The sequence below is a fragment of the Eschscholzia californica genome, unplaced genomic scaffold (genome assembly GCF_041429995.1).
Source record: "Eschscholzia californica isolate CP2 unplaced genomic scaffold, dmEscCali1.0.p SCAF_1, whole genome shotgun sequence".
Lineage (NCBI taxonomy): Eukaryota > Viridiplantae > Streptophyta > Magnoliopsida > Ranunculales > Papaveraceae > Eschscholzia > Eschscholzia californica.
The window spans coordinates 4,613,862-4,636,191 of NW_028238198.1; the positions used below are offsets into that span (position 1 = coordinate 4,613,862).

The 22,330-nt window shown below is 35.8% G+C and overlaps 3 protein-coding genes and 1 long non-coding RNA gene across 4 annotated transcripts; 1 reads left to right on the top strand and 3 right to left on the bottom strand.

Annotated features, from left to right (window-relative positions):
- Window positions 1-1,293: 1,293 nt before the first annotated feature.
- LOC147563438 (ribulose bisphosphate carboxylase small subunit, chloroplastic-like) lies at window positions 1,294-2,320 on the top strand. Its single transcript, XM_086637839.1, has 3 exons — window positions 1,294-1,489; window positions 1,618-1,749; window positions 1,839-2,320. The coding sequence occupies exons 1-3, from the start codon at window positions 1,313-1,315 to the stop codon at window positions 2,067-2,069; spliced, it is 540 nt and encodes a 179-aa protein (XP_086493965.1). The 5' UTR covers window positions 1,294-1,312; the 3' UTR covers window positions 2,070-2,320.
- A 5,865-nt stretch (window positions 2,321-8,185) lies between these two features.
- On the bottom strand, window positions 8,186-10,155 carry LOC147563439 (uncharacterized). The gene is made up of 4 exons (XM_086637850.1): window positions 9,832-10,155; window positions 9,241-9,444; window positions 9,036-9,099; window positions 8,186-8,893 (listed from the first exon to the last, which is right to left on the bottom strand). Exons 2-4 carry the CDS (start codon window positions 9,408-9,410, stop codon window positions 8,594-8,596), a joined length of 534 nt encoding a protein of 177 aa, XP_086493976.1. The 5' UTR covers window positions 9,411-9,444; window positions 9,832-10,155; the 3' UTR covers window positions 8,186-8,593.
- A 4,672-nt stretch (window positions 10,156-14,827) lies between these two features.
- On the bottom strand, window positions 14,828-17,735 carry NAC058 (NAC domain containing protein 58). Its single transcript, XM_086664715.1, has 4 exons — window positions 17,391-17,735; window positions 17,026-17,291; window positions 15,569-16,312; window positions 14,828-14,894 (listed from the first exon to the last, which is right to left on the bottom strand). The coding sequence occupies exons 1-3, from the start codon at window positions 17,539-17,541 to the stop codon at window positions 15,797-15,799; spliced, it is 933 nt and encodes a 310-aa protein (XP_086520841.1). The 5' UTR covers window positions 17,542-17,735; the 3' UTR covers window positions 14,828-14,894; window positions 15,569-15,796.
- Window positions 17,736-19,738: 2,003 nt separating this feature from the next.
- On the bottom strand, window positions 19,739-20,680 carry LOC147563441 (uncharacterized). Its single transcript, XR_015236459.1, has 2 exons — window positions 20,053-20,680; window positions 19,739-19,939 (listed from the first exon to the last, which is right to left on the bottom strand). It is a non-coding gene; the product is annotated as an uncharacterized LOC147563441 (long non-coding RNA).
- Window positions 20,681-22,330: the final 1,650 nt, after the last annotated feature.

Genomic DNA, 22,330 nt, shown 5'->3' on the forward strand with positions numbered 1-22,330 from the left:
TAATATTCGTCTCAAACAACTGCTTGCTCAGTTGGTTGTACTTCCCTTTAAGATATCAAGAGGTTGTGAGTTAGAATCTTGAGAAGCATAGTTTATCGAAATGATCTTTAAGGGCTTAATTATGCTAGCTATGCTGGTTTATGATCTTATGGTGTACTCATAACTCATGATGTATCAATAAAATTCTATGTAATGATCTAACCTCACCAGCTATGTGCAAATTCTATCCTTTCATGTACCCTCCTTGCACTTTGATATAATGATGTAGTGACCTTGGGGTGTCTGTTGACAATAACACAATAACCGTCGGGTGTCTAAGGGCATTTTATGTTATCTTGTTTTAATCTTTTCTTCTGCAATTTCCCCCCAGAGTTAGATAACTAATTTTTCGGGTCGCCATTATTTCCTCTTCCATGGTATTGTTATCATATGAGAAAGATAAATCAAAATACTCAAGATTTAGCGGTTGCCGATGTCAAAAAACTTTTTATATAGTTAGTAGAGTAATTATGATGTTAGAAAGAGCATTATTTCCGGGGTGTTCATAAAACTACTTATGTAAATAGAATGATCTTCACGAAGAAAAGAACATATTTATCATTTACCAATAAAACACTGTTTCTGAAACATTTCATTTCGCGTTTAAGATTTAATTATGAAGGCAAAGTCCTATAATTCTAACAATTATGAAGGCAAAGTCCTATCATTCTAACAAAAATACTAGTGGTACACATAATACCTCTGACTGTCTATCTTTGAAGTATCAAGATGAATCTTTACACCCTAAAAGGCATGGTCATGGATAAGATAATTAGACCTAAAATAAGAACTAAAACCCACAAGTAGTATGATCATGAAGTGTTCCATATTACATAATTAACCCCTAAGAGTATCATATTCACATAAGTACTACTCTATCTACTTTTATCTTTCCAACAAGGACATGGTATGAAAGAGCAATTGTTTGATAATATTTGAACGGCTATAAAGCACTGTTAAAATACTGCCAAACTTCCATCACATATTCATCCCTTTACCCTATCGATTAAGATAAGATTAGAAGATTTAGCCAAATGGCACATCGGGATTGGTGCCCAATGATAGTTGAAATCTATATTTCTCCCTTTTTTTTGCTTAAATCCTATCCACTATTTTGATCCAAGGGTCAAAAATCTTTTAATTTTAGTGGGTATTTGAATATTAACCCTTGGATTAAGAAAAAGATATTTTGAGGAAAAAAGTATTTTTATGTCTTATAGGATTATATATAGGAAGAGTTGAGGAAGAGCACAAACCCTCAAGAGTTTGAACAATGGCTTCCTCCTTGATTTCATCCTCAGCTGTTGCATCTATTAACCGTGCCCCTCAGGCTCAATCTACCATTGTTGCCCCATTCACCGGTCTCCGATCGGTTGCTTTCCCCGTTACTCGCAAGACCAACGATATTACCTCTCTACCTAGCAATGGTGGCCGTGTTCAGTGCATGCAGGTATCGTAATTTTACGCAGTTCCTATGAAATTTATAGATATATACATGAAACAGTTCAGATATTGATTTCTTAATACGTCATTCTTACACAAAATTAATAACAATTATTTGAAAATTGTATGATTTAGGTGTGGCCTCCAACTGGTTTGAAGAAGTTCGAAACTCTTTCGTACCTTCCACCACTAACCGCTGAATCGTTGGCTAAGGAAGTCGACTACCTCTTGAAAAATGGATGGGTTCCTTGCTTAGAATTCGACGAAGTAAGTGACATTTTATATGCAATTAGGTCATAATAAGTCATATATTCATCAATAAATGGTTGATGGTTTTTATATCTTGACTCGTGCAGGTAGGTTTTGTCTTCCGTCAATACAACGCTTCCCCAGGATACTACGATGGCCGATACTGGACCATGTGGAAGCTACCTATGTTCGGATGCACTGACTCTTCCCAAGTCTTGAAGGAACTCGACGAAGCGAAAACAGCTTACCCAGGCTCATTTATTAGAATCATCGGATTCGACAACAAACGTCAAGTGCAATGTGTCAGTTTCATCGCCTACAAGCCCGAAGGCTACTAAGTTTATAGATTGCCGATTAAGAGTTAAAACCATGGGATAAAGTCTAATGTAACTTTTTTTCCTTATGTGGTTTTAGGGTTTCTTGGTTTCTAATCTTTGGGTTTCTTTGCAATTTCTCTTGTTTTATTTTTTTACTTCCTGTTATTTGTTTTCGGATCATGTCTAACTTGATGTGTGAGGATGAACATTAAGAGCTACAACCATAAATTATATTGTAACCTTCCATGAATAAATTGTATTTTCCTTTTATAGATATCACTTTTACATTTGTTTGCTTTTAACTTAAGCGAAATTTTCAGAAGTTATATTTGGCTACCGATAAACTAAACTACCAATTATTAAAGAGATAAACTCAATTACCAATCAGGGCCAGCAAAGAAAGGTGAAAAATACTCTTACAACAAATGAAAGCAAACCTTGATGTGAAGTCCAAACTATATGCAGACACCTTTTCTGTTAAATGCACATGTCTATGTATTTTTTGTTGTGTAAGTCAAGGGCAAATTGTGTGTGCATATAATGGAATACTGCGTGCATATAAAATTTCCAATCTTGGATGAGATTTTGGTTTAGCATGTAACCCCATATTAGAATGGATAGGAGTATAGGACTGTCCACTAGCTTGACCTCCAGAGCATGTCCAAGGGCAAGGGACCTGAGGGCTGAGACAGATCCTGGTTGGGCTAAGAGACCCAACCTAGCCTTCCTAGAGCCAACCTTCTTAGTCCACAAGATAAACCTTCAATTTGTTTAAGAACAGTCATAGATGGAAAGATGGAAGTATTTATTCGAATTAAATATCAAACCGAGAATTCTACTTTTATCACAACTTATTACAACAATTAGTTTTGACAAATGGGTGAGTATCAATTTATTGTAATCCAAGTTGTAGCAATTTGCGGCCAAACTAAAATCGACTGATTTAACTTGAGTTACATGTAGTTTGACGTTGTTGGTCACATGGTGGGCTCGTCGCGTCAAGAAGAAAATGGGCTTATTTAATAGGCTTGTGAGTAAAGTACAACTATACAACTGCATTTTCGAATTTGAGATCTAATAAATTCATTTTCTTCAAACCTTATTTTATGTTCCACATCAAACATAGATAAAATATTTCAAACTTCAAATAAATGGAAATGGCCTTATCTGAAATATTTTGTGTGTTTAAGTCTACCTATATCTGGCCGAGGTTAAAAACTCATATCTATTTAGGTTGCGCTAGCCTAAAACATTATTATACAACAAACTTATTAGGGTATTAATAACGTAGTTGGACTTTAGGCCATAGTTTAGTTGGGCTCTAGGCCCGATCTTGTAAGAATTTAAATGGGTGGTTATCGAGCTTATCACATCATTGATGTATCAATGCCAAATGTAATGACTATTGTTGATCGTAGTTAATTTCCAAAAAAAAAAAAAGACAAACTTCTACTTACAACATGTGTACTTGCAACCTATAATTTAAGATGAGTCCTGAAGACCAACTTAAAATGTCCTAACCACCAACGCCAATTATCACCACCGTGAGAAACTGTTTATTGGTTTGGGGCCGCCTCACTCATTCCTTCTATTCCTGTCTGTGTAATCTTAGTCATTAGAAAGAATTTGGTTAAACTATAAATCAGTTCTCTAGTGAATATGATATCTTTGTAGTCATGATTCTTGAACATATCTTAACTTTTTAGCTCAAGCTAAATTAAGTGATTTATAAAGTAAACAAAATAAGAAATGTGAATGTGAAACTGTTATGGTTTATTCGATAAATATTCAATATTTGTCTAAAAAATTAAAAGTGGTAATGATTTTTTACAATATTTTTTCTTGTGAAAATAAAAATATAAACAAAATATGGGTGGAATCAAGCTTCACATAAAAATTAATAAGATTTAACAATTGAAATCTCCAAAGTCTAAGGTGGTGTTTGTTTTTTTATTTTTTCAGATCTGAAATCTGAATTGAAACCCAATTCAGATTTCTGATGTTTGGTTTTGAATTTATAAATTTCTGAAAATTTGACTGAATTGGGCCAAAGTCTGAATGGGCTGAAAAAGAGCCCATACATTTCAGACTTCAAAACAAGTCTGAATTATGAAGCCAACTTCTGATATCTTGCAAATGACTTTTTTGCCCTTATAATTTAAAAATTTGTCTCTACACCACCAGCAACCCAAACCACCACCGGTAACCCAAACCACCGCCGGCAACCCAAACCACCATCAACACCGGCGAACCAACTCACAACTACCGGCAAACCAAACAACCACCACACTACAACACCACACTACAACTTTGTACTTTAAAAATTTTTCTCCACAAACACCAACAACCCAAACCACCACCGACAGCCCAAACCACCACCAATACCGGCGGACCAAACCACCAACACCGGCGGACCAAACAACCAGCACACTACAACACCATCACCATAAAGCACATCACCACCACCATAGAGGATACCACAACCACAGAGCGTATCACCACCAGACCATACCACCACCAAAGGATCCATCACCAAACCAAAACATCACCAAATATTTGTTTCCTTTGAAGGAGATCTATTAACCCTTGCCGGAACTGGCGAGGGTTTCGTTTTCCTGGTATTTGCTTAAACAAAGAGGGAGAAAGAGGCAGATCCGGCGAGTGTTCTCCATTGCTAAGAGACACAAAGAGTTGGCAGGAGCTTTTCATCGGTTAAAGGGAGAGAGATCCGGTGAGAGCTATTATTGGTTAGAGAGAGAGGGAGAGAAAGAGCCGACGACAACTTTCCATCGGATAAAGAAGAACCGGCGAGCAGGAGAGGAGATGTAGAACCGGCGAGCAGGAGAGGGAGATGAGGAAAATGATGAAACCCTAGTTTCTGCCTCTTTTATTTGGCCAATATAGGGTCTGTTAGGTTTTTTTTGAATGTTTAGGGTTTGTTTGGTTAAACATATCAATGAGGGATAGAATGGTAAATTTTTTAATTCAGACCTACTAATTCAGATTCAAAAAACAAACATCAAATAAGTAAAACAATTCAACCAATTCAGATTCAGTCAATTCAGTTCAGCCAATTCAGATTCAGACACAAACGAAAAAAAAAACAGCACCTAAGAAAAATTAACTTTTTTGAAATTACTGTTTATACTATGAAGTAATAGTTGTGATTGGTAATTTGGGGACTCAGAAGTAACTCTAGCAGACCTAACGGAAAGAAGTCGATCTTGAATTATAAAACGCAAGGGTCGAAAAAATGAACTATTCAGAAGAGAAGGGTCAAATTGGGGGCGATAAATCAAAGTTAACTAAAACTAGGGGTCAAAGAAAAAACCCAATAAATAAGAAGAAAGTTGAAACCAATAGTGAGATATGATTACATGCCCACTTTTGAGCTAGACTACACTGAATACCATCTTGCCAAACTCTTTCTACTCTATAGACCCAAACTTATACCGAATACCACCACCACAAAATCTACCCACGGGCCACGGCGTGAGCCAAAGGTAGTCTCTATGTAGCTCCGCCCATGACTTCGACAATATTCCCAATAAGCGGTCTAGATAAGGAAACTAAAAGATGTTCACACAAATCAATTTTTTCAAGAATTTTGTTCGTCAAAATTTAGAATCTCCGTTGAGATTGTTGTAACTTTTTGAGTTAATACTATTTTCGGTCTCAAAAGATGATCAAAATACTTAAATGGTCTTCTAGTGATTGCCCATTTAAGTATTTTTCTACATGTCTCATTCCTCTTTCTTTGTTGTAGAGAATCACGGCAACACGTGTGCCAATGGTTGTATTAGGAAAAAGAATGTTCTTTCGTTTTCTTCATTTATTCTATGTCGTCCACCATTACTGGACCATAGGAGAAGAAGAAAAGAAAAGAAAACAAAAGAGAATTCCTTTTTTAGATTATGATGGAGTCATTGAGAGATGCCCCATTCTCCTAGGAAGAAAGAGGGAACACGAAAAAAAGAAGTAAAAACTCAACTTGTAAAATTGATAGACAAAAAAAAACCGAAAAACTAGTTCGAAACTGATCATCTTTAAGAGGATTATTTAGGTGAATTGATGATCTTTAGAGGACCAAAATGATATTACCTGGTATAACTTTTTATTGGGGGGATTAGAAGGGAGGTGATAATACTGATAAGGTTTGCGGAACGAGGCCTAAAATGGCTCTAAGAGCAACTCCAACGCGGGCCTGGCTGAGGCAAAAAATTCAAATTTTTGATGTCAGCCAGGGCATCCAATGACAGTCATCTGGGGCGGAGGTCCCAACCGATGCTTCAGTCGCTTCAGTCGCCCCTTACATTAGGGGCGACTGAAGGCTCCCCAACAGGACCGTTGGGGACTCTCAACGGTCTTGTTGGGCCTGATCTTGGCCGTTGGATCTCCCTCTTCTTTTTTTTTTTTAAATAAAAATAACTTAAAAAATAAGTAAAAAATTAAAAATAACTTAAAAATCAAAACCAACATTAATAATAAAAATATGTTAATACAAATTGATGTTTGGATTAAAATATTAAAATACTTTGAACGAAAGGGTCGGTCCCCGAATAATTTTTCAACCTTGAAAAAAAAATACTTCGAAAATAGTTCAAAAACGTGTTTTGTATATACACAAAACCACACACGTTTCTCGCATACCAACAAAAACGCCACACACGCATTTTTCACATAAATAAATTTTCGACCACAAGAGAGGCTGGAGTTGAAACTAAATTTTTGAGGTTGAACTGGAACTAAAAATTTTGAGTGAAAAAGTAATTTTTTTCGGCTTAAGACAACTGGGATTAGAGTTGCTCTAAGTAATATTGAGGTGTAAAATGATGCCAATTGGACAACGGGAATTGTGAATTCATAATCCTTATCGTATCCGAAATGATTGACCTTTGAGGGAAGGAGAGGGGTTTGATTGGACAAAATAAGGTGGAGGACCACAGGTAAGGTCGGCCACAATTTGCACTGTTTTTTTTTTCCTTACCCAACGCCAACGCTTCTTCTCTTCTCTCAATGTCAAGGTCAGGTTTTTGGGACCAAACACTCATGGACCCCACTCCTATTTTATGTGGGGATATTTTGTGCCTTTCTCTTTTCTCCTTTATCAAAGAACAATTGCAACCTTCATCAAAAAAAAAAAAAGAACAATTGCATAATTCATCAAAAAAAAAAAAAAGAACAATTGCATAATTCATCTCTAATCTCTTTTTTTTTTTTTTTTGTTGAACTAATTCATCTCTAATCTCAATATTTGATATTTGGAGATAAATATCTGATGATAATATCAAATTTTAGAGATAAATCTGAAAGATACAATTTTAATCTTGGAAGATAAATTTGAGAAGTATAGTCCATCGAAGATAAAATTATTTTCTGATGATATCGTACTCCTTTATTATATAGATTTGAGTCAGACTATTTACTCAGTGTAGTTATTCTTTTTCGATCTTATAAGTACAGTCCCATATATAAGAACTAAAGAAGAGCGACTTCTTGACCAATAGTCCAAGTTTTTTTCACTATTACCAATTGATTTTGAGTTGGATCCTTACAAACAGATCTATACTCTCGACATTTGGTGATAAATTTACGAGATACTATCATAGTGATTGATAATAAGATTGGGAAGTATAATCTCTTAACAAATTATATACTTTCAACAAAAAAACTAATGATATAATTTTTTTTTTGGGAATAAAATTTTTGGTAAATAGATTCGATTAAGAGGCAACTTTGTTTGGAGTAAAAAATTCGACTTATTTGTTTTTCAATCTCCAACAACCACCACCAATTCTCCATCCTCGCAGAGAGATAGAGAGAGAGAGAAGAATGTTGTTATGCTTGGAGGGACTCAAGTTGATCCAAAGGGACCATTTCTTGTTTGTTATGCTAAGAGGGATTCAAGTTGACCCAATGGGACCATGGAGGGTCCAACCTTAAGATCCCAAATCAGTCAACGCTGGACACAACACAGTTTCCAACAAACTTTATTTTAATTTGATTGAGAGATCTAACGATTTTAAAAGCATAGCCAACCAAACTTGAACCACCCATCTTTCATCCCCCCCCACTTGCTTTTCAACACCAACGTGTTCAAAATAAATGCCCTAAATTTAATACTTTGAAAAATACAGTAAAGAAAAACCAAATTTATTTACAGATATTTTAAGCCGAGATTACAAGTGAAACTCAAACTTTTACTTTCTCTCTCTAAACTCAAACTTAGAGATGAGGAAGAAGATAAGTCCTTCTTTTCTTTACTTTCTCTCTCTCTAAAATTCTAACCAGCCCAACTTAGATTAGAGATGAAGAAGAAGAAAGAAAGAAGGAAAAGGCTTTCTTCCTTCACTCTCTTTTATTTTCATCCATTTACATATACTTCTATACAAAAACACCACTCATACACAGTGAAGAATATCTTCATAATAACAAAGATAATCTCACCCCCAACTTTAAAACCCCCATATTTACACTCACTAGAACCACAAATAAGAAACTCCAATTTCTCTCTTTCTTTCTCTCTCTCTCTCTCCTTTCTCTCTCTAAGCTACTGCAGGGATGCCACAATTTCGTCTATCCCTTCTGCAATCAAACCCTTCAATTCTAACTGGAGCAGGGGAATGGCCGAACTTTGTCCGGACACAACCTCCTCCACCTGCCCCTTTCTTGATGGATGGTGATGAAGAAGAAGATGATGAACCAGAAACAACAGGAATTGAAAGGGGAGAAATGGGTGATAAAACTTTTTCATCCCCAAATCTTGCATCTTGGATTAATGGATTTGATGCTCTTGTTGGTGGTGACCCACAAAAAAATGGAGGTGATGAGGAAACTTGCCCACCCTATAAAAGAACAGGGAAAAAACACCAATTAAAATTTAAGAATTGATCTGAATAATCTGGACTACCCATTAAACAAATTGAGATTAAAAAAGGTGCAGTTTTGGACGAATCAGAAGTAAGCTAGAGAGAGAAAGAGGCATACTTTGGTGAGGAAGATATCCAGAAGTTCATTTCCTGCTTTTGAATCGCTAAGATCTGTTTGTTGACTGTTGGAATCAGAAGAAATAAAAGAGGGATTTTATTAGAAATCGAAAAAAGTTTCGATTTTTAAAGGAAAAAAATTGATAAATTAGGGAAAGATTTCATTGGAGTAATAAAGAAGATAATATATATATGTGAAAAATTACCTTAAGTGACATCTAAAAGGCCAAAAAGGATCATTTGTGTTGTTAGTTAGGGTTCTAAGTCGTCTAGGTTTAGGGCAAACAACAAGATCTTTCTGTTCGGAAACGGAGTTTCTCCACTCTTCACAGGAAGAAGTAGTAAAGGCGTTCTGCTGAAATACGCAATGTTTCATCTTTAATTCTTGCTTAAGATTTGCAGAAGAACACCTGTTTGTACACAAATCAGAAGTAAAAATCCACGAAACATAAGAAATTAAACCAAAAAAGTAGATCTGAATCTGATTTTTTTGTACTTTTTGACAGATCGAAGGTGTTTATGCTCAGATCTGAACAGATCTGAGTCAAAATCTAATCAAAAATTTGAAAAAACTTGAATAGTAAAGCCGATTTCAACAAACCGAAAATTAACAAGATCTGTTCTAGACAATAAATTTCGTCTAATAACAAAAAAAAGCAAAAATTAAACAAAATCATAAAATAAACATCTATGAAGAAATTAGAGATTGAAACGATTAGAGAGAGAGAGAGTTAGAGAAAGAAAGTTAGAGAGAGAAAGTTAGAGAGAGAAAGTTAGAGAGAGAAAGAGAGGATTACCTTGGCGAACTATAGGCTCGGCTCCTCCAAGGGGAGGATTTCTGAGAAACAGAAGAAAAGAAAACGAAAGAGAAACCACAAAAACAGAGTCAAGCGAGAAGAAAAAGACTAGCGATTGGGGATCCGGTGATTATAAATAACAACATTTTTAGAGAGAGAAACTAATTTTTTAGTGTTTCACGCTTTCCACGTCTTTAAGATTACAAGTATTTGATTCGAAAATATCAACAACTAAACTCATACTAACCGTCCGATTCAACAGTTTTCTATAAGATTATTATGAAAAAGGAGACGTAAGCTAAATAACCTAACTCTTGTGATATTGTATCAAATCAGATTTAAATCTAGCCGTTTAATAAAAGGAAGTTTGATTCTTTCAAGGAATTTGGTTGTTTTGCTATCTTTGACAATTTCACGTTTTTGTGTCTTCGTATATAAGCAGTTGGATCGGACGGTCAAGAAAAAAAGGCACATTTTATACGAATTTTAAAGGCCACTTGTGATAGTAGGGTATTGAAGATGGGTGAGTCATTTTTGCGTTTAAATTACGCATCTTACAAAGATATGAATGGTCTTCAATTATAAAAAAAAAAGACAAACACAAAAAGGAAAAAGAGATGCATGATTTGTATGGTGAAGCATGCTTCTATTTTATTTTTTTATGTATTCTTTTGTTTTGATATATTTTAATATGTTAGTTTGAATGAAAGTACCATCCATCTAATGATTCATGAATTTATATCTAGAGTATTTGTTAACTACAGTTCGTTGGAGACTAAGACTCGTTTTCACGATTGAAAGAGGCAAAAAAAACTGATTGCAACCCTAGCTATGTCTTAGTGATATGGATGGATATTTCGTAGGTTATTTTGTATAACAAAACCAAAATTCATAATGTAAGGGCCCTCGCAAATTTGGTACTAACACAAAATAAGAAAGCGCAATTGAGAAGGGTTTTTAGATGATAACCCAATTAAGAATCTTGGAATATCATATCCCACTTTATGTCAAAATCCTAGTTTTTATTCCTCAACCCCAATAGAGCATAAAACTAGAAAGATCAAAATTTTACAATATAATCTTCAGCTCGATGGGGCGATTTTTTTAAATCTAAAAGTTTTAAGTACAGTTTTACAATTCTTCTCTTAAAAGAAAGAAAATAACAATGCAACTACACCCGACAACACACATGCCTCAAAATGCACACTGAAAGCAAAGGTTTTGTATGACGTCTACAGTTTCGCTTTTCGCACAAATCGAGTTAAAAGATAATTCTTCTATCCAAAAGGAGAGTAAAACTAGAAAGATCACAATTTAACAATATAAATTGGAATTATTTTTGTAGTTCAATGGGGCAATTGTGTTACAATTATTCTGCTAACAGAAAAAAAAAAGAATAACAATGCAAATTGACCCGACAACACATGGCCCAAAATTCCCATTCAGTGCAAAAGTTTCATAAGATGTGTGCAATTTTGCTTTTGGGGCCAGTACAGCCATGGATTAATTCCTATATGGCCCCCTACTTTGTGACCAGCTTCCTTTATGGTCCCTTTTTTTTCGTAAATTCAAATATAGCCCTCTATTTTCAAGTAAATGTCATTACTACCCTTCTTAATTCTAAATTTAAAACATTAAAAAAAAGTTATTTCCACCTCACCCCTCTCTCTCCACCTCATCTCTCCCTACACCTCACCCCTCTCTCTCTCTCTCCAATTCACCTCTCTCTCTCTCCAACTCACCTCTTTCTTCTCCGGCCGGCGACCTTCAAACCTAAAAAAAAAAAAATCTCTCTCCTCTCTCTCTAAATTTTTTTTTTTTTTAATCTCTCCACTCTCTCTCTAAAAACTCCGGCGAAGGGGGTTTCCCTTCGCCGGAGGATCTGTTCACGTGAACAGTAGCTGTTCGTGAACAATAGCTGTTCGCGAACAAAATCTCTCTCTCTCTCCTTTCTCATTTGGATGTCCAACTGCCAGTCTATTTTGAAAGCCGGCGACTCATCTTCTTCCCCTTAAACTCCATTAGATCTCTCTCCTTTCTCTCTCTACCAATCTGTTAAATGGATGCAATTAGGAAACAAGCAACAAGGTTGAGAGATCAAGTAGCTAAACAACAACAGGTACCTCTTCTTCTCCCAATATCAAACCTCAACCAATTTCATCTTCCTTCCCCATTTGTTTTTTATTTTCCCTTTTTGATTTTGGGCAGAATCTTCTGCTCTAATCCTACCTAGAGATCTGTTGCTATTTGTCAAATCACAGTATCATAGATATTGTCTCCCCCTAACTTTTCTGTCAATTAATCACTTGATGATAGTACTTGATCTAGTGTGAGATTTTGTTCTGTTTTGTGCACAAATATTATCTAGAGTTTCGTCAATTTACTATTTTTTTCAAGAGTTAATTCTTATATGGCCCCCTACTTTGTGACCAGCTTCCTTTATGACCCCCTTTTTTCGTAAATTCAAATATGGCCCCCTATTTTCAAGTAAATGTCCTAATTGTCCTTCCTATTTATAATTTTTCAAAATAAAATTAAATACATTCCACCTCATTTCCACCTCACCTCTATCTCCACCTCACATGTCTCTCCACCTCACCTCTATCTCCACCTCACATGTCTCTCCACCTCACCTCTATCTCCACCTCACATGTCTCTCCACCTCACCTCTATCTCCACCTCACATGTCTCTCCACCTCACCTCTATCTCCACCTCACATGTCTCTCCACCTCACATGTCTCTCCACCTCACCTCTCTCTCTCCACCTTTCTTTCTCTGTCTCTCTCTTTCAACCTCTCCCTCTTTGTCTTCCCCAGCAAGGTCGCCGGCCGGAAAATTTTCCGGCCGGCGACCTTAAAAAAAAAAAAAAAAACTCTCATCTCTCAGTCTCTCTCAAAAGATTCCGGCGAAGGGGTTACCCTTCGCCGGAATCTGTTGAACCAGACCTTTAGGTCTGGTTCAACAGATCTGAAGGTCTGTTCCGAGCAGACCTTCAAGGGTCTGTTCGAGCAGACCCTTTGAAGGTCTGCTCGGAATAGACCTTCAGATCTGAAGGTCTGGTTCAACAGATTCCGGCGAAGGGTAACCCCTTCGCCGGAATCTTTTGAGAGAGAGAGATGAGAGTTTTTTTTTTTTTAAGGTCGCCGGCCGGAAAATTTTCCGGCCGGCGAACTTAATCGGAGAAGACAAAGTGAGGTGGAGAGAGAGAGGGAGGTTAGGTGGAGAGAGGGGTGAGGTGGAGAGAGGTGAGGTGGAGAGAGGTGAGGTGGAGAGAGGTGAGGTGGAGAGAGAGATGAGGTGGTGAGAGAGAGAGATGAGGTGGAGAGAGAGAGATGAGGTGAGGTGGAAATAAATATGTTTTTAATATTTTAGTTAGAAATTAGGAAGGGTATTTACGCCATTTACATAAAAATAGGGGGCCATATTTGAATTTACGAAAAAAAGGGGGCCATAAAGGAAGCTGGTCACAAAGTAGGGGGCCATATAGGAATTAACTCTTTTTTCAAACAACTTCGCCCCTCGAGCTGATTTGACATACATTTGGGTTTCGTTCATACCATCAAATGAACAATTTCACTTGGATTCTAGATATTGCTGAAGTTTCATTATGGCTTCAATGGAAAAATTGGGGTTTTCTGACTAGATGCAAAGCTTCATTAATAAGTAGTATTAGAACAAGATTTGATTATGAATCAACTTCAAAGTAGACTGTTCTATTTGATTAGCTTGAAGTTGGTTTGGATTTTCTGACCCCAAGGACATATCCTCTGATTTCTTTGGTATAAGAACCTGAAGCATATCATGTTTTTGGGTAGAACAGTTTTGCTTCCCTAACCTTTAACTTCTATAAACATAACATATGGTGAGATTTTGTAATGAGATTATTTCGTGTGCTTATTATAGCTATTTCCTACTGTTCGTGAACAGTTCCCTTCGCCGGAGTTTTTAGAGAGAGAGAGTGGAGAGATTTAAAAAAAAAAAAATTTAGAGAGAGAGAGGAGAGAGATTTTTTTTTTTTTAGGTTTGAAGGTCGCCGGCCGGAAAATTTTCCGGCCGGCGACCTTGCCGGAGAAGAGAGAGGTGAGTTGGAGAGAGGGTGACGTGGAAATAACTTTTTTTTAATGTTTTAAATTTAGAATTAAGAAGGGTAGTAATGACATTTACTTGAAAATAGGGGGTCATATTTGAATTTACGAAAAAAAAGGGACCATAAAGGAAGCTGGTCACAAGTAGGGGGCCATATAGGAATTAACTCTTAAATATATTCGATGTGATCTCAAATCTTACGGTCATATATATTTTAGTAATTTGAGAACCCTGCAACTAAATGCAAATAAAGATTTGGCTTATAGCATGGTGTGCTTTTATATTACACTTAAACCAAATATTTATTATTATTTGACGGTGTTAGTATACTAATGGCGAAATATATGCGCTTGTAACATACGATATAAGCCCTAAAGATATCATAAAAATCCGGGTTTTTTGAGCTTACCCCCTCACAATTAATTGGTAATTGAGTTTACCCCCTTAAGTAATTGGTAATTGAGCTTACCCCCTTGAATTTAGATTTTTTATCAAAACTACTAAAGATATGTTTGGTATGTGATAATAAAATCAGAAAGTAAATAATATATAAACAAAATCGATATTTACTAATCATATTCCTGACCAAATCAAACAATAAAATGAGATAGAATCCCTAATATGAATCATATCGAAGAATAATTGTTCTTGGTGGTGGCAATTATTTCACGTACGCCAAACATAGCCTTTGTGTTTTTGTCACTAATAGTAAGTTCAAGGGGGTAAGCTCAATTACCCATTATTGAAGGGGGTAAACTCAATTACCAATTAGTGACGAGGGGTAAGCCCAAAAAACCCAAAAAAATCCCTCAATTAGACTATCGTGCCACAAATAACCGTAAAAGCATGTATACGTAAGGATTCCTTCTTATTGGGTAAACATACTAACACATTGAAGAGATTCAAGAGATCTAAACAAATTATGAACATACTAAAACATTCAACAAGGTTTTACCTATTGAGTTTATGTTTACATCTATTATATAAAACAGAAGGGAAAACGATGACTGGGACAAACATCCTTTTCTAATAAAGGATATTGTCTAGAAGCCCTTCTCAAATTTTAAAATATAGTCCTTCGTAGAAATAAAGTTACCTATTTAAACAACAATAATCTTTTCCTTCTTAGAAATAAAAATTCTAATGTAAGAAAAAAAGGAAACAAAATAAATTTCAAGGGTTAAAAAAAAATCTCTCTCTCTCTCTCTTTCTCTCAATAAAATAATAACTAATTTAAGAGAAAATAAACAAAAAAAATAATACAAAAAAATAATAACTAATTAAAATCTCTCTCAATAAAATAATAACTAATTAAAATCTCTCTCAAATGTCCGTGCCCTAGGGCACGGGATATACGCTAGAAAAATAATATAGTCCTTCGTAAAAATAAAATTACCTATTTAAAAAACAATAATCGTTTCCTTCTTAGAAATAAAATAACTAATTTAAAAAATAAAGAAACAAAATAAATTTCAAGGGTTAAAAAAAGAAATTGAAATCTCTCAATAGAAAAATAACTAATTTATGAGAAAAGAAACAAAAAAGTAATACAAAAAATAATAACTAATAAAATCTCTATCTCAATAAAATATATAAATTTCGTAACATTTGATTGATACAAGTGTCCGTGCCCTAGGGCACGAGATATACCCTAGTATATATAATATAAAGAGAGAGGCTTTGATTTTACAAGAAAATGCGGAAAGGTAGCCAGTAAATACATATAAACTGAATTAAGTATTGGAGATTCTCCCCAATTGACAATATATAGAGTCATTATCTTATGTACCCAAGAACTAGCTAGGGAGAGACAGAAAGTAAACAAAGGAGAAATAGTTGCAAGTTAGGTCAACTTCAAGTAGAATGGAGTAATTTTCATCAACAGTTTCTCCAGATAGAATCCATATTAAATGACTGTTGTTGCATTTGAGAAGAAGAAGGGATGTCATGAAGATTTAAACTATCAGATATTGATCCGACGTTAAATCGACGATCCCCTGGTGCTATCAAAGAGTTTAAAATGCTTGCACTCAAAATCATTGAGTTCATAGAAGGATTTGAGTTATTCATTAACAAGTTTGAAGGCCAATTTAGTGAGGAATGGTTAGGTATTGCTTCTCTTGGGGAAACCCAGTTTATATTCATGTCGATATTGGTGTTGTTGTTCGCGTTGTTGTTGTTGTTGTTGTGGTTATTAATGAAGGGATTAGTGTTGAATCCGTTTGACGAACTTGTTAGGCAATTTAACTGTGGAAGTTCGATATCTTCGAGTTCGTTTAACAATGTGTTGTTGGTACCAGAAGGTGAATCAAGTGAGTGATTCATTAATGGAGTCTCTTGTGGTTTTTTTGCAGCCGAGCTCTTCTTGAAAACTCTACAAACAACCCATTCATCCTGAAGAAGACACAATAATGAATAAGAAACTAAATAAACCATCTCTTGGATAATTATTAAGTTAGTGTGGATATCGAGTAAAAACCAATTGGGTCGGGAGTTGAGAGGCCCTAAATGTGGTCATTAGACTACGTTTTGTTCACGTGGGACTATTTTGAACAAGTGTTACACTGGTGTCCAACTTACGTAAGCCCGCGTTGTTTGGGATCGAGTGTGGAGCCTAGGATATGGATGTACACTCAAGGTATTTTGTGGGCTCGTAGAGCCTCGACAAAAACAAAATCCCGTATTGGTTGGGCTTGGGTCTGAGTGTCAAAAACATGAACAATATCAATTAGTGCTAAGGCTTGGGGCGTCACATATGAACCATAGTATCATAGCCGAGAACAACTTGTTGCCGAAGGTATGGGATTATGATAGTCCCACATTGCTTGGGAGAGAGTCTAGAGTCTGGACTATAGGTATATACGCTCAAGCCTAGTAAGTGTCGAGGTCTTTTGGGTGGCCTTCTGGAGCCTTCACCAGAAACAAAACCACGTACACGTTGGACTTGGGTTTGGATGTCAAAAGCAAACAATATCGATAACACCTAAGACTTAGGCGTCACAGTACATGGAAACGGTTAAAGGGATAACAAAATCGAGTTAGAATTGAATCAAAGCAAGAGGAAATGCATTTTGGGAATAATATGATATCTTATTTGTATGTTTTACCTTCTGAGTCCTGTAAGTATACTTGGTTTCAAGTCTATATTCATGCATGACCCAGTTGCTTTTCTCTCCTCTAGGAGCTCTACCCTTGTAAAACACTAGGGTCTTCTTCAGCCCAACTAGAACACCTGAATGGAAAATCTCCTTGTCTTTCCCTGTTGTTTTCCAGTATCCTGAATCTGTAGCCCTATTAGTTCGAAGACCCGTCGGGTACTTTCGATCTCTTAAGCTGAAGAAGTACCACTCTTTCTCCCCCATCACAGCTTTACCTATACATAAATGAATTAAATCAAAGATGAATTAGGTTTTCTTATCAAACTTAGATAAAAAGTCAAAACAAATAAAGCAAAAATGAATAAATTAAGTACCTGGGAGGTCCCAAGGTTCACATCTATTGAGATCAACATCAGTAATAACGGTAGAAACGAAACGAAAATCAGAAACTTTTCTAGTTAGATAATGGGTAATGAGTTCTTCATCAGTTGGATGAAACCTAAAACCAGGAGGAAGGTTCTCCATTTCTGCAAATGTAATGAATTCGGAGCAGCTCAACAAGTGAGCTGAGACCAGCAAAAGGTCAAGTAGAAGGAGAGTAAGAGGTTATGAACAACAAAATCAAGAATATTAATGGATATTCATGTTTAATATAGGTTAAGTTAGCTTCTTCTTGAAGAAGAAAGAAGAAGAAGCATCAAAGAAAAAGATGTTCTAATAATGTTTATTTGTAGATTAAACTAACTTTTATTTGATCATCTACCATTTGACAAAGATGGTCCTAGCATGGAATTTTCTTCTTGGAATTTAATTATATCTAACTCTAAACTCCTCATATGCCCCTAATTTTATAAGAATAGACACATGTACACGTCTGCTATACGTTTCTGAATATTAATTATACAACGTCTCCATGTTTTTCCGTAGTTTGTGGCCTATGTTAACAACTCACTTGGTCACGTTTGGGCTGCGAAATGGAATGTGATCACCAGGAATGACATTCTACAATAAAGTTTTGTGTCGACAACGCGCTAGGAATAGCATTTCAAGCAAAATGTTATTCGTTATGAGCTCGAGAGAGAGCTCCAAATCCAAAGAGCTTGGTGGGTGGGTTTGCCATTCTCTGTTTCTTTTAATCGTTAATCATATAATCTAGAAACATATTGAATTTCTACTAATCTTAATCTTGGCAAACCAGATAGGAACGTAAGATATTGTAATTACTATGAATCATATTACAGAAACTCTCCTATCGTGATAAATATATTTGTCCCCCCGTGCTAACCATGAATGCATGATCAACTTATTTGTTCGGTTTTAATAATGAAACTGTAATTATTTGTTCATAAGAATGGAGTCTCATTTAGACTAAATAAGACTAGTCTTCTTTGTCCAACCACCACCAACAATATCTGCCTACCAAATTCTACATTTTTATTCTAATCACCTCCATAATTAGTGCTTAGTGTACATATTCCATATTCCAAATAGGTACAATAAGTATACAGACAATTTATTTCAAAAAAAAAAAAGTATACAGACAATTTTCGATCATGACATTGTTCATTTAATTAACATGTACTAATATTTGTTCACTTTTCTATCTCTTGTTAATGATGGAGATAAGTTACATTTTAAATATTTGTGCCATGATTTTTCTTAGTGAAGCTTCACTTAGATGGTAGGAAATGCAAATACTTGTTTATTACCCAAAGTAGTCCTTGAGGGTAGTCTAATACATCGATTAATATTCTCTTCTCTCTCCTATTAGATTATTTGGCTCAAAGTTTGAGTTACACTCTCTAAATTTTCAAAAATAAAAACAGAAAAAACAATTATTTTAGTTCCAAACTAAAAAGATTTAAGTACATGTGCTATCTTCAACAACAAAAAAAAAAAAGTACATGTGCTATGCCTGGCAACCTATTTATTAAACAAATACTTTGGTTAATTTCAGATGAAAGGTACAAATACACTATCTGCCATATACTATTGTTAGAATTAGATATTATAAAATAACGAAATCTAGAAATGATCTTTTATATAAGGGCGGAGCCTAGATTTAGGTTAGGGTGTGCTCGCTTAAAATTACTAAAAGGGGTCGATCCGAAATTGACAAACAAATGACAAAATGAATTTGGTCATAAAATAGAGGGTGAAGGTTGGGGTCAAACATATAAATAAATTAAAATGAGGGGTTAAAACAAAAAGAGTTAATTCCTATATGGCCCCCTACTTTGTGACCAGCTTCCTTTATGGCCCCCTTTTTTTCGTAAATTCAAATATGGCCCCCTATTTTCAAGTAAATGTCATTACTACCCTTCTTAATTTTAAATTTAAAACATTTAAAAAACATTATTTCCACCTCACCCCTCTCTCTCTCTCTCTCCACCTCATCTCTCTCTACAACTCACCCCTCTCTCTCTCCAATTCACCTCTTTCTCTTTCCAACTCACCTCTCTCTCTCTTCCAACTCACCTTTCTCTCTTCCAACTCACCTCTCTCTCTCTCCAACTCACCTTCATCTTCTTTGATTAAGGTCGCCGGCCGGAAAAATTTTCGGCCGGCAACCTTAAAAAAAAAAAAATTCCTCTCATCTCTCTCTCTCTCTAAAAACTCCGGTGAAGGGGGTTTCCCTTCGCCGGATCGGTCTGTTCACGAGCAGACCTTTCAAGGATTACTGTTTCCAAATACTGTTTCCAAATACTTGTTCTTCTTCTTCTTGATTTAGTTGTTCAACAAGGATTATACCATCAGGGACAGAACTTCCTTCTTCCCATCTTCTTGCTATGTTGGTCCAACTCCCTGGTTCTGCTTTCTCTATTCTACTGGTTATTGATGATGAAGATGATGATGAATACCCTTTGTTCTTTGAAGAGTAGAGATGAACAAGAAGAGGAGAATCCCCAATGTTCCTAACAATCTTAATCAATTAAAAAAAGAAATAGATTAGTTAATTAGTACTCCTCTTAATGAATATGAAGTAATAAATAAAGATGTTGACAAATGTATAATCGTATTATAATGAAGAAGTACCTCTGAAATAGAGTTCTTGATCCAGTCGTCAAGCTTTTCGGCTGAGATTGTTGGTGGTGGTGGTGGTGATTCTTGTTGATCAACTCCGACCCTATTTGCTCTTCTCCTGTTGGTGGGGTGGATGAGCAGATATCTGTCCCTAATATGGGATCCACTTGAACTGGAGGAGACAAAGAACAAGAAGTGGGCGTGGTTACGGCCGTCGCGGAGGCTGTTCTGAAATTGTTGTAGATAACCTTTTTCTGTTGTTTGGGGTTATATTGGTTACGATGAATCAAACCACCACAACCACCAAAAGCAACCAACCTAGAGGAGGAGGAATCAGTGGTGTGATGATCGGCATTGATCAGAAAAGATAACGTTTTGGGTCCGCCTAATCGCACCCCCAGAGACGTCATCTCTCTCTCTCTCTGGAATGGGGAAGATAAATGGATCAAATTTATTTCAGATGGAAGAAAGAAATGAACCCTAGCCCTCCTCTTCTTCTTCCTTCGTTATTAAGATGGAGATCCAATCCCGAGGGAAGTGATGAAGAGGATCCCTTTCTAATTCTCTCTTTATCTGTTTGCCTTGAATTGGGGTATCCGTGTTGGTGTTGTGGACTAATAATAATAATTTCTACTACTTCAAAACGTTTCCATTCACCTGGACTTGTAGTTGCCTGAGGAAAAAACTCTGATGTGGCAAGCCATGCTTCAGAAGGTCTGCGTGAACAGACCAGATCTGGTCTGTTCACGGCTCCGGCGAAGGGAAACCCCCTTCGCCGGAGTTTTTAGAGAGAGAGAGAGATGAGAGGAAATTTTTTTTTTTTGAGGTCGCCGGCCGGAAAATTTTCCGGCCGGCGACCTTAATAGGAGAAGATGAAGGTGAGTTGGAGAGAGAGAGAGGTGAGTTGGAAGAGAGAGAGAGGTGAGTTGGAAAGAGAGAGAGGTGAATTGGAGAGAGAGAGGGGTGAGTTGTAGAGAGAGATGAGGTGGAGAGAGAGAGAGGGGTGAGGTGGAAATAATCTTTTTTAAATGTTTTAAATTTAAAATTAAGAAGGGTAGTAATGACATTTACTTGAAAATAGGGGGCTATATTTGAATTTACAAAAAAAAGGGGGCCATAAAGGAAGCTGGTCACAAAGTAGGGGGCCATATAGGAATTAACTCAAACAAAAATAACCCTAAAAAACAAAACCGAAAGATGAGAGCTATATCCGGAAGGGTACAGGATCATCATGAGAGCAGATCTAAAATTTAATGTTGGATCCGTATTACCGACAGAAGTAGATTTTGTAAGAGTGGTTAAAATTGCTAACCAACCCACACGACCATATCTTGAACTATATTTACTAGCATAGCCAAAGCCTGTTTTTCTATTTGTCTACAACTTCATCCCCCCAATTTTTCTTTCCTAACTAGATTTCCTTTTCAACCATCTCTTTCAAAACCCTAAAGTTTCTAGAAGCACATGTTCTAATTTAAATTAACTTTTTATTCTAGTTCTACTGTTAGGTATAAACTATGACAAAGATCAAAATTTCACAAAAGTTTTAACTAAACAAAACCAAAATATCATAAAGTTGAAATAGTAGGAACGTTTGTAGAAAAAAATAGCAACGTCAACTAGGTCTTGCAATAGACAGTCGAATATTTGTATATGATTTGCATTTGTACCTGCAACGTCTGTAAATTTTTATATGTGATACGATGCATATATTTTTCGGATTTGAATAGCAATACATCACTCAGATCCTACAACATCATTTTCAAATACTATCACAAAATATGATCAAACCCTAAATAAACAAGAAATTCGGCCAAAAGTCTCTAAAAAACTTGGACTTTGGTTAAAAATGATATTTCAATTTTTTTAGTCTTCAATTCTCTGAGTACTTTTTTAATTTGCAACACCTTGCGACAGTATTCCAACGCTTTGCGACAACTTTACAACGCCTTACAACAGCTTTGTAACACTTTGTGACAACTTTACAACTGCTTTGCAATAGATTTGAAACGTCTTGCAACATCTTTGTAACGTCTTGCAAACACTTTTGTAAAAAATATTAGGGGTTTCAATCAAACATAGTACAAATATTTGAGTTTTTAACAAAAAATACAAAAATTTGATTTTTAGAAAAAAAAAAATTTGTCAACAGTTGGTATCCCAAGTGATTCCAATGTGTTGACACTTGACATAAACTCCAGAAAACCCTGAAGGTCTCAGGTTCGAATCCCAGAGAAAGTGGAATCTTTGTTTATTTGAATTGGGATTATTGGGTATAAATAATGTAGTT

What these genes read in the sequence shown, in the direction of transcription:
- LOC147563438 (XM_086637839.1), top strand. Translation starts at nt 1,313, where the DNA reads ATGGCTTCCTCCTTGATTTCATCCTCAGCTGTTGCATCTATTAACCGT. An exon ending in GCCGTGTTCAGTGCATGCAG is followed by an intron (nt 1,490 to 1,617) that starts GTATCGTAATTT and finishes TGTATGATTTAG; the next exon opens with GTGTGGCCTCCAACTGGTTT. An exon ending in CTTGCTTAGAATTCGACGAA is followed by an intron (nt 1,750 to 1,838) that starts GTAAGTGACATT and finishes TGACTCGTGCAG; the next exon opens with GTAGGTTTTGTCTTCCGTCA.
- LOC147563439 (XM_086637850.1), bottom strand. Translation starts at nt 9,410, where the DNA reads ATGAAACATTGCGTATTTCAGCAGAACGCCTTTACTACTTCTTCCTGT. An exon ending in CCTTTTAGATGTCACTTAAG is followed by an intron (nt 9,100 to 9,240) that starts GTAATTTTTCAC and finishes TGATTCCAACAG; the next exon opens with TCAACAAACAGATCTTAGCG. An exon ending in TGGATATCTTCCTCACCAAA is followed by an intron (nt 8,894 to 9,035) that starts GTATGCCTCTTT and finishes GTTCTTTTATAG; the next exon opens with GGTGGGCAAGTTTCCTCATC.
- NAC058 (XM_086664715.1), bottom strand. Translation starts at nt 17,541, where the DNA reads ATGGAGAACCTTCCTCCTGGTTTTAGGTTTCATCCAACTGATGAAGAA. An exon ending in TGAACCTTGGGACCTCCCAG is followed by an intron (nt 17,292 to 17,390) that starts GTACTTAATTTA and finishes ATTTATGTATAG; the next exon opens with GTAAAGCTGTGATGGGGGAG. An exon ending in ATACTTACAGGACTCAGAAG is followed by an intron (nt 16,313 to 17,025) that starts GTAAAACATACA and finishes TGTCTTCTTCAG; the next exon opens with GATGAATGGGTTGTTTGTAG.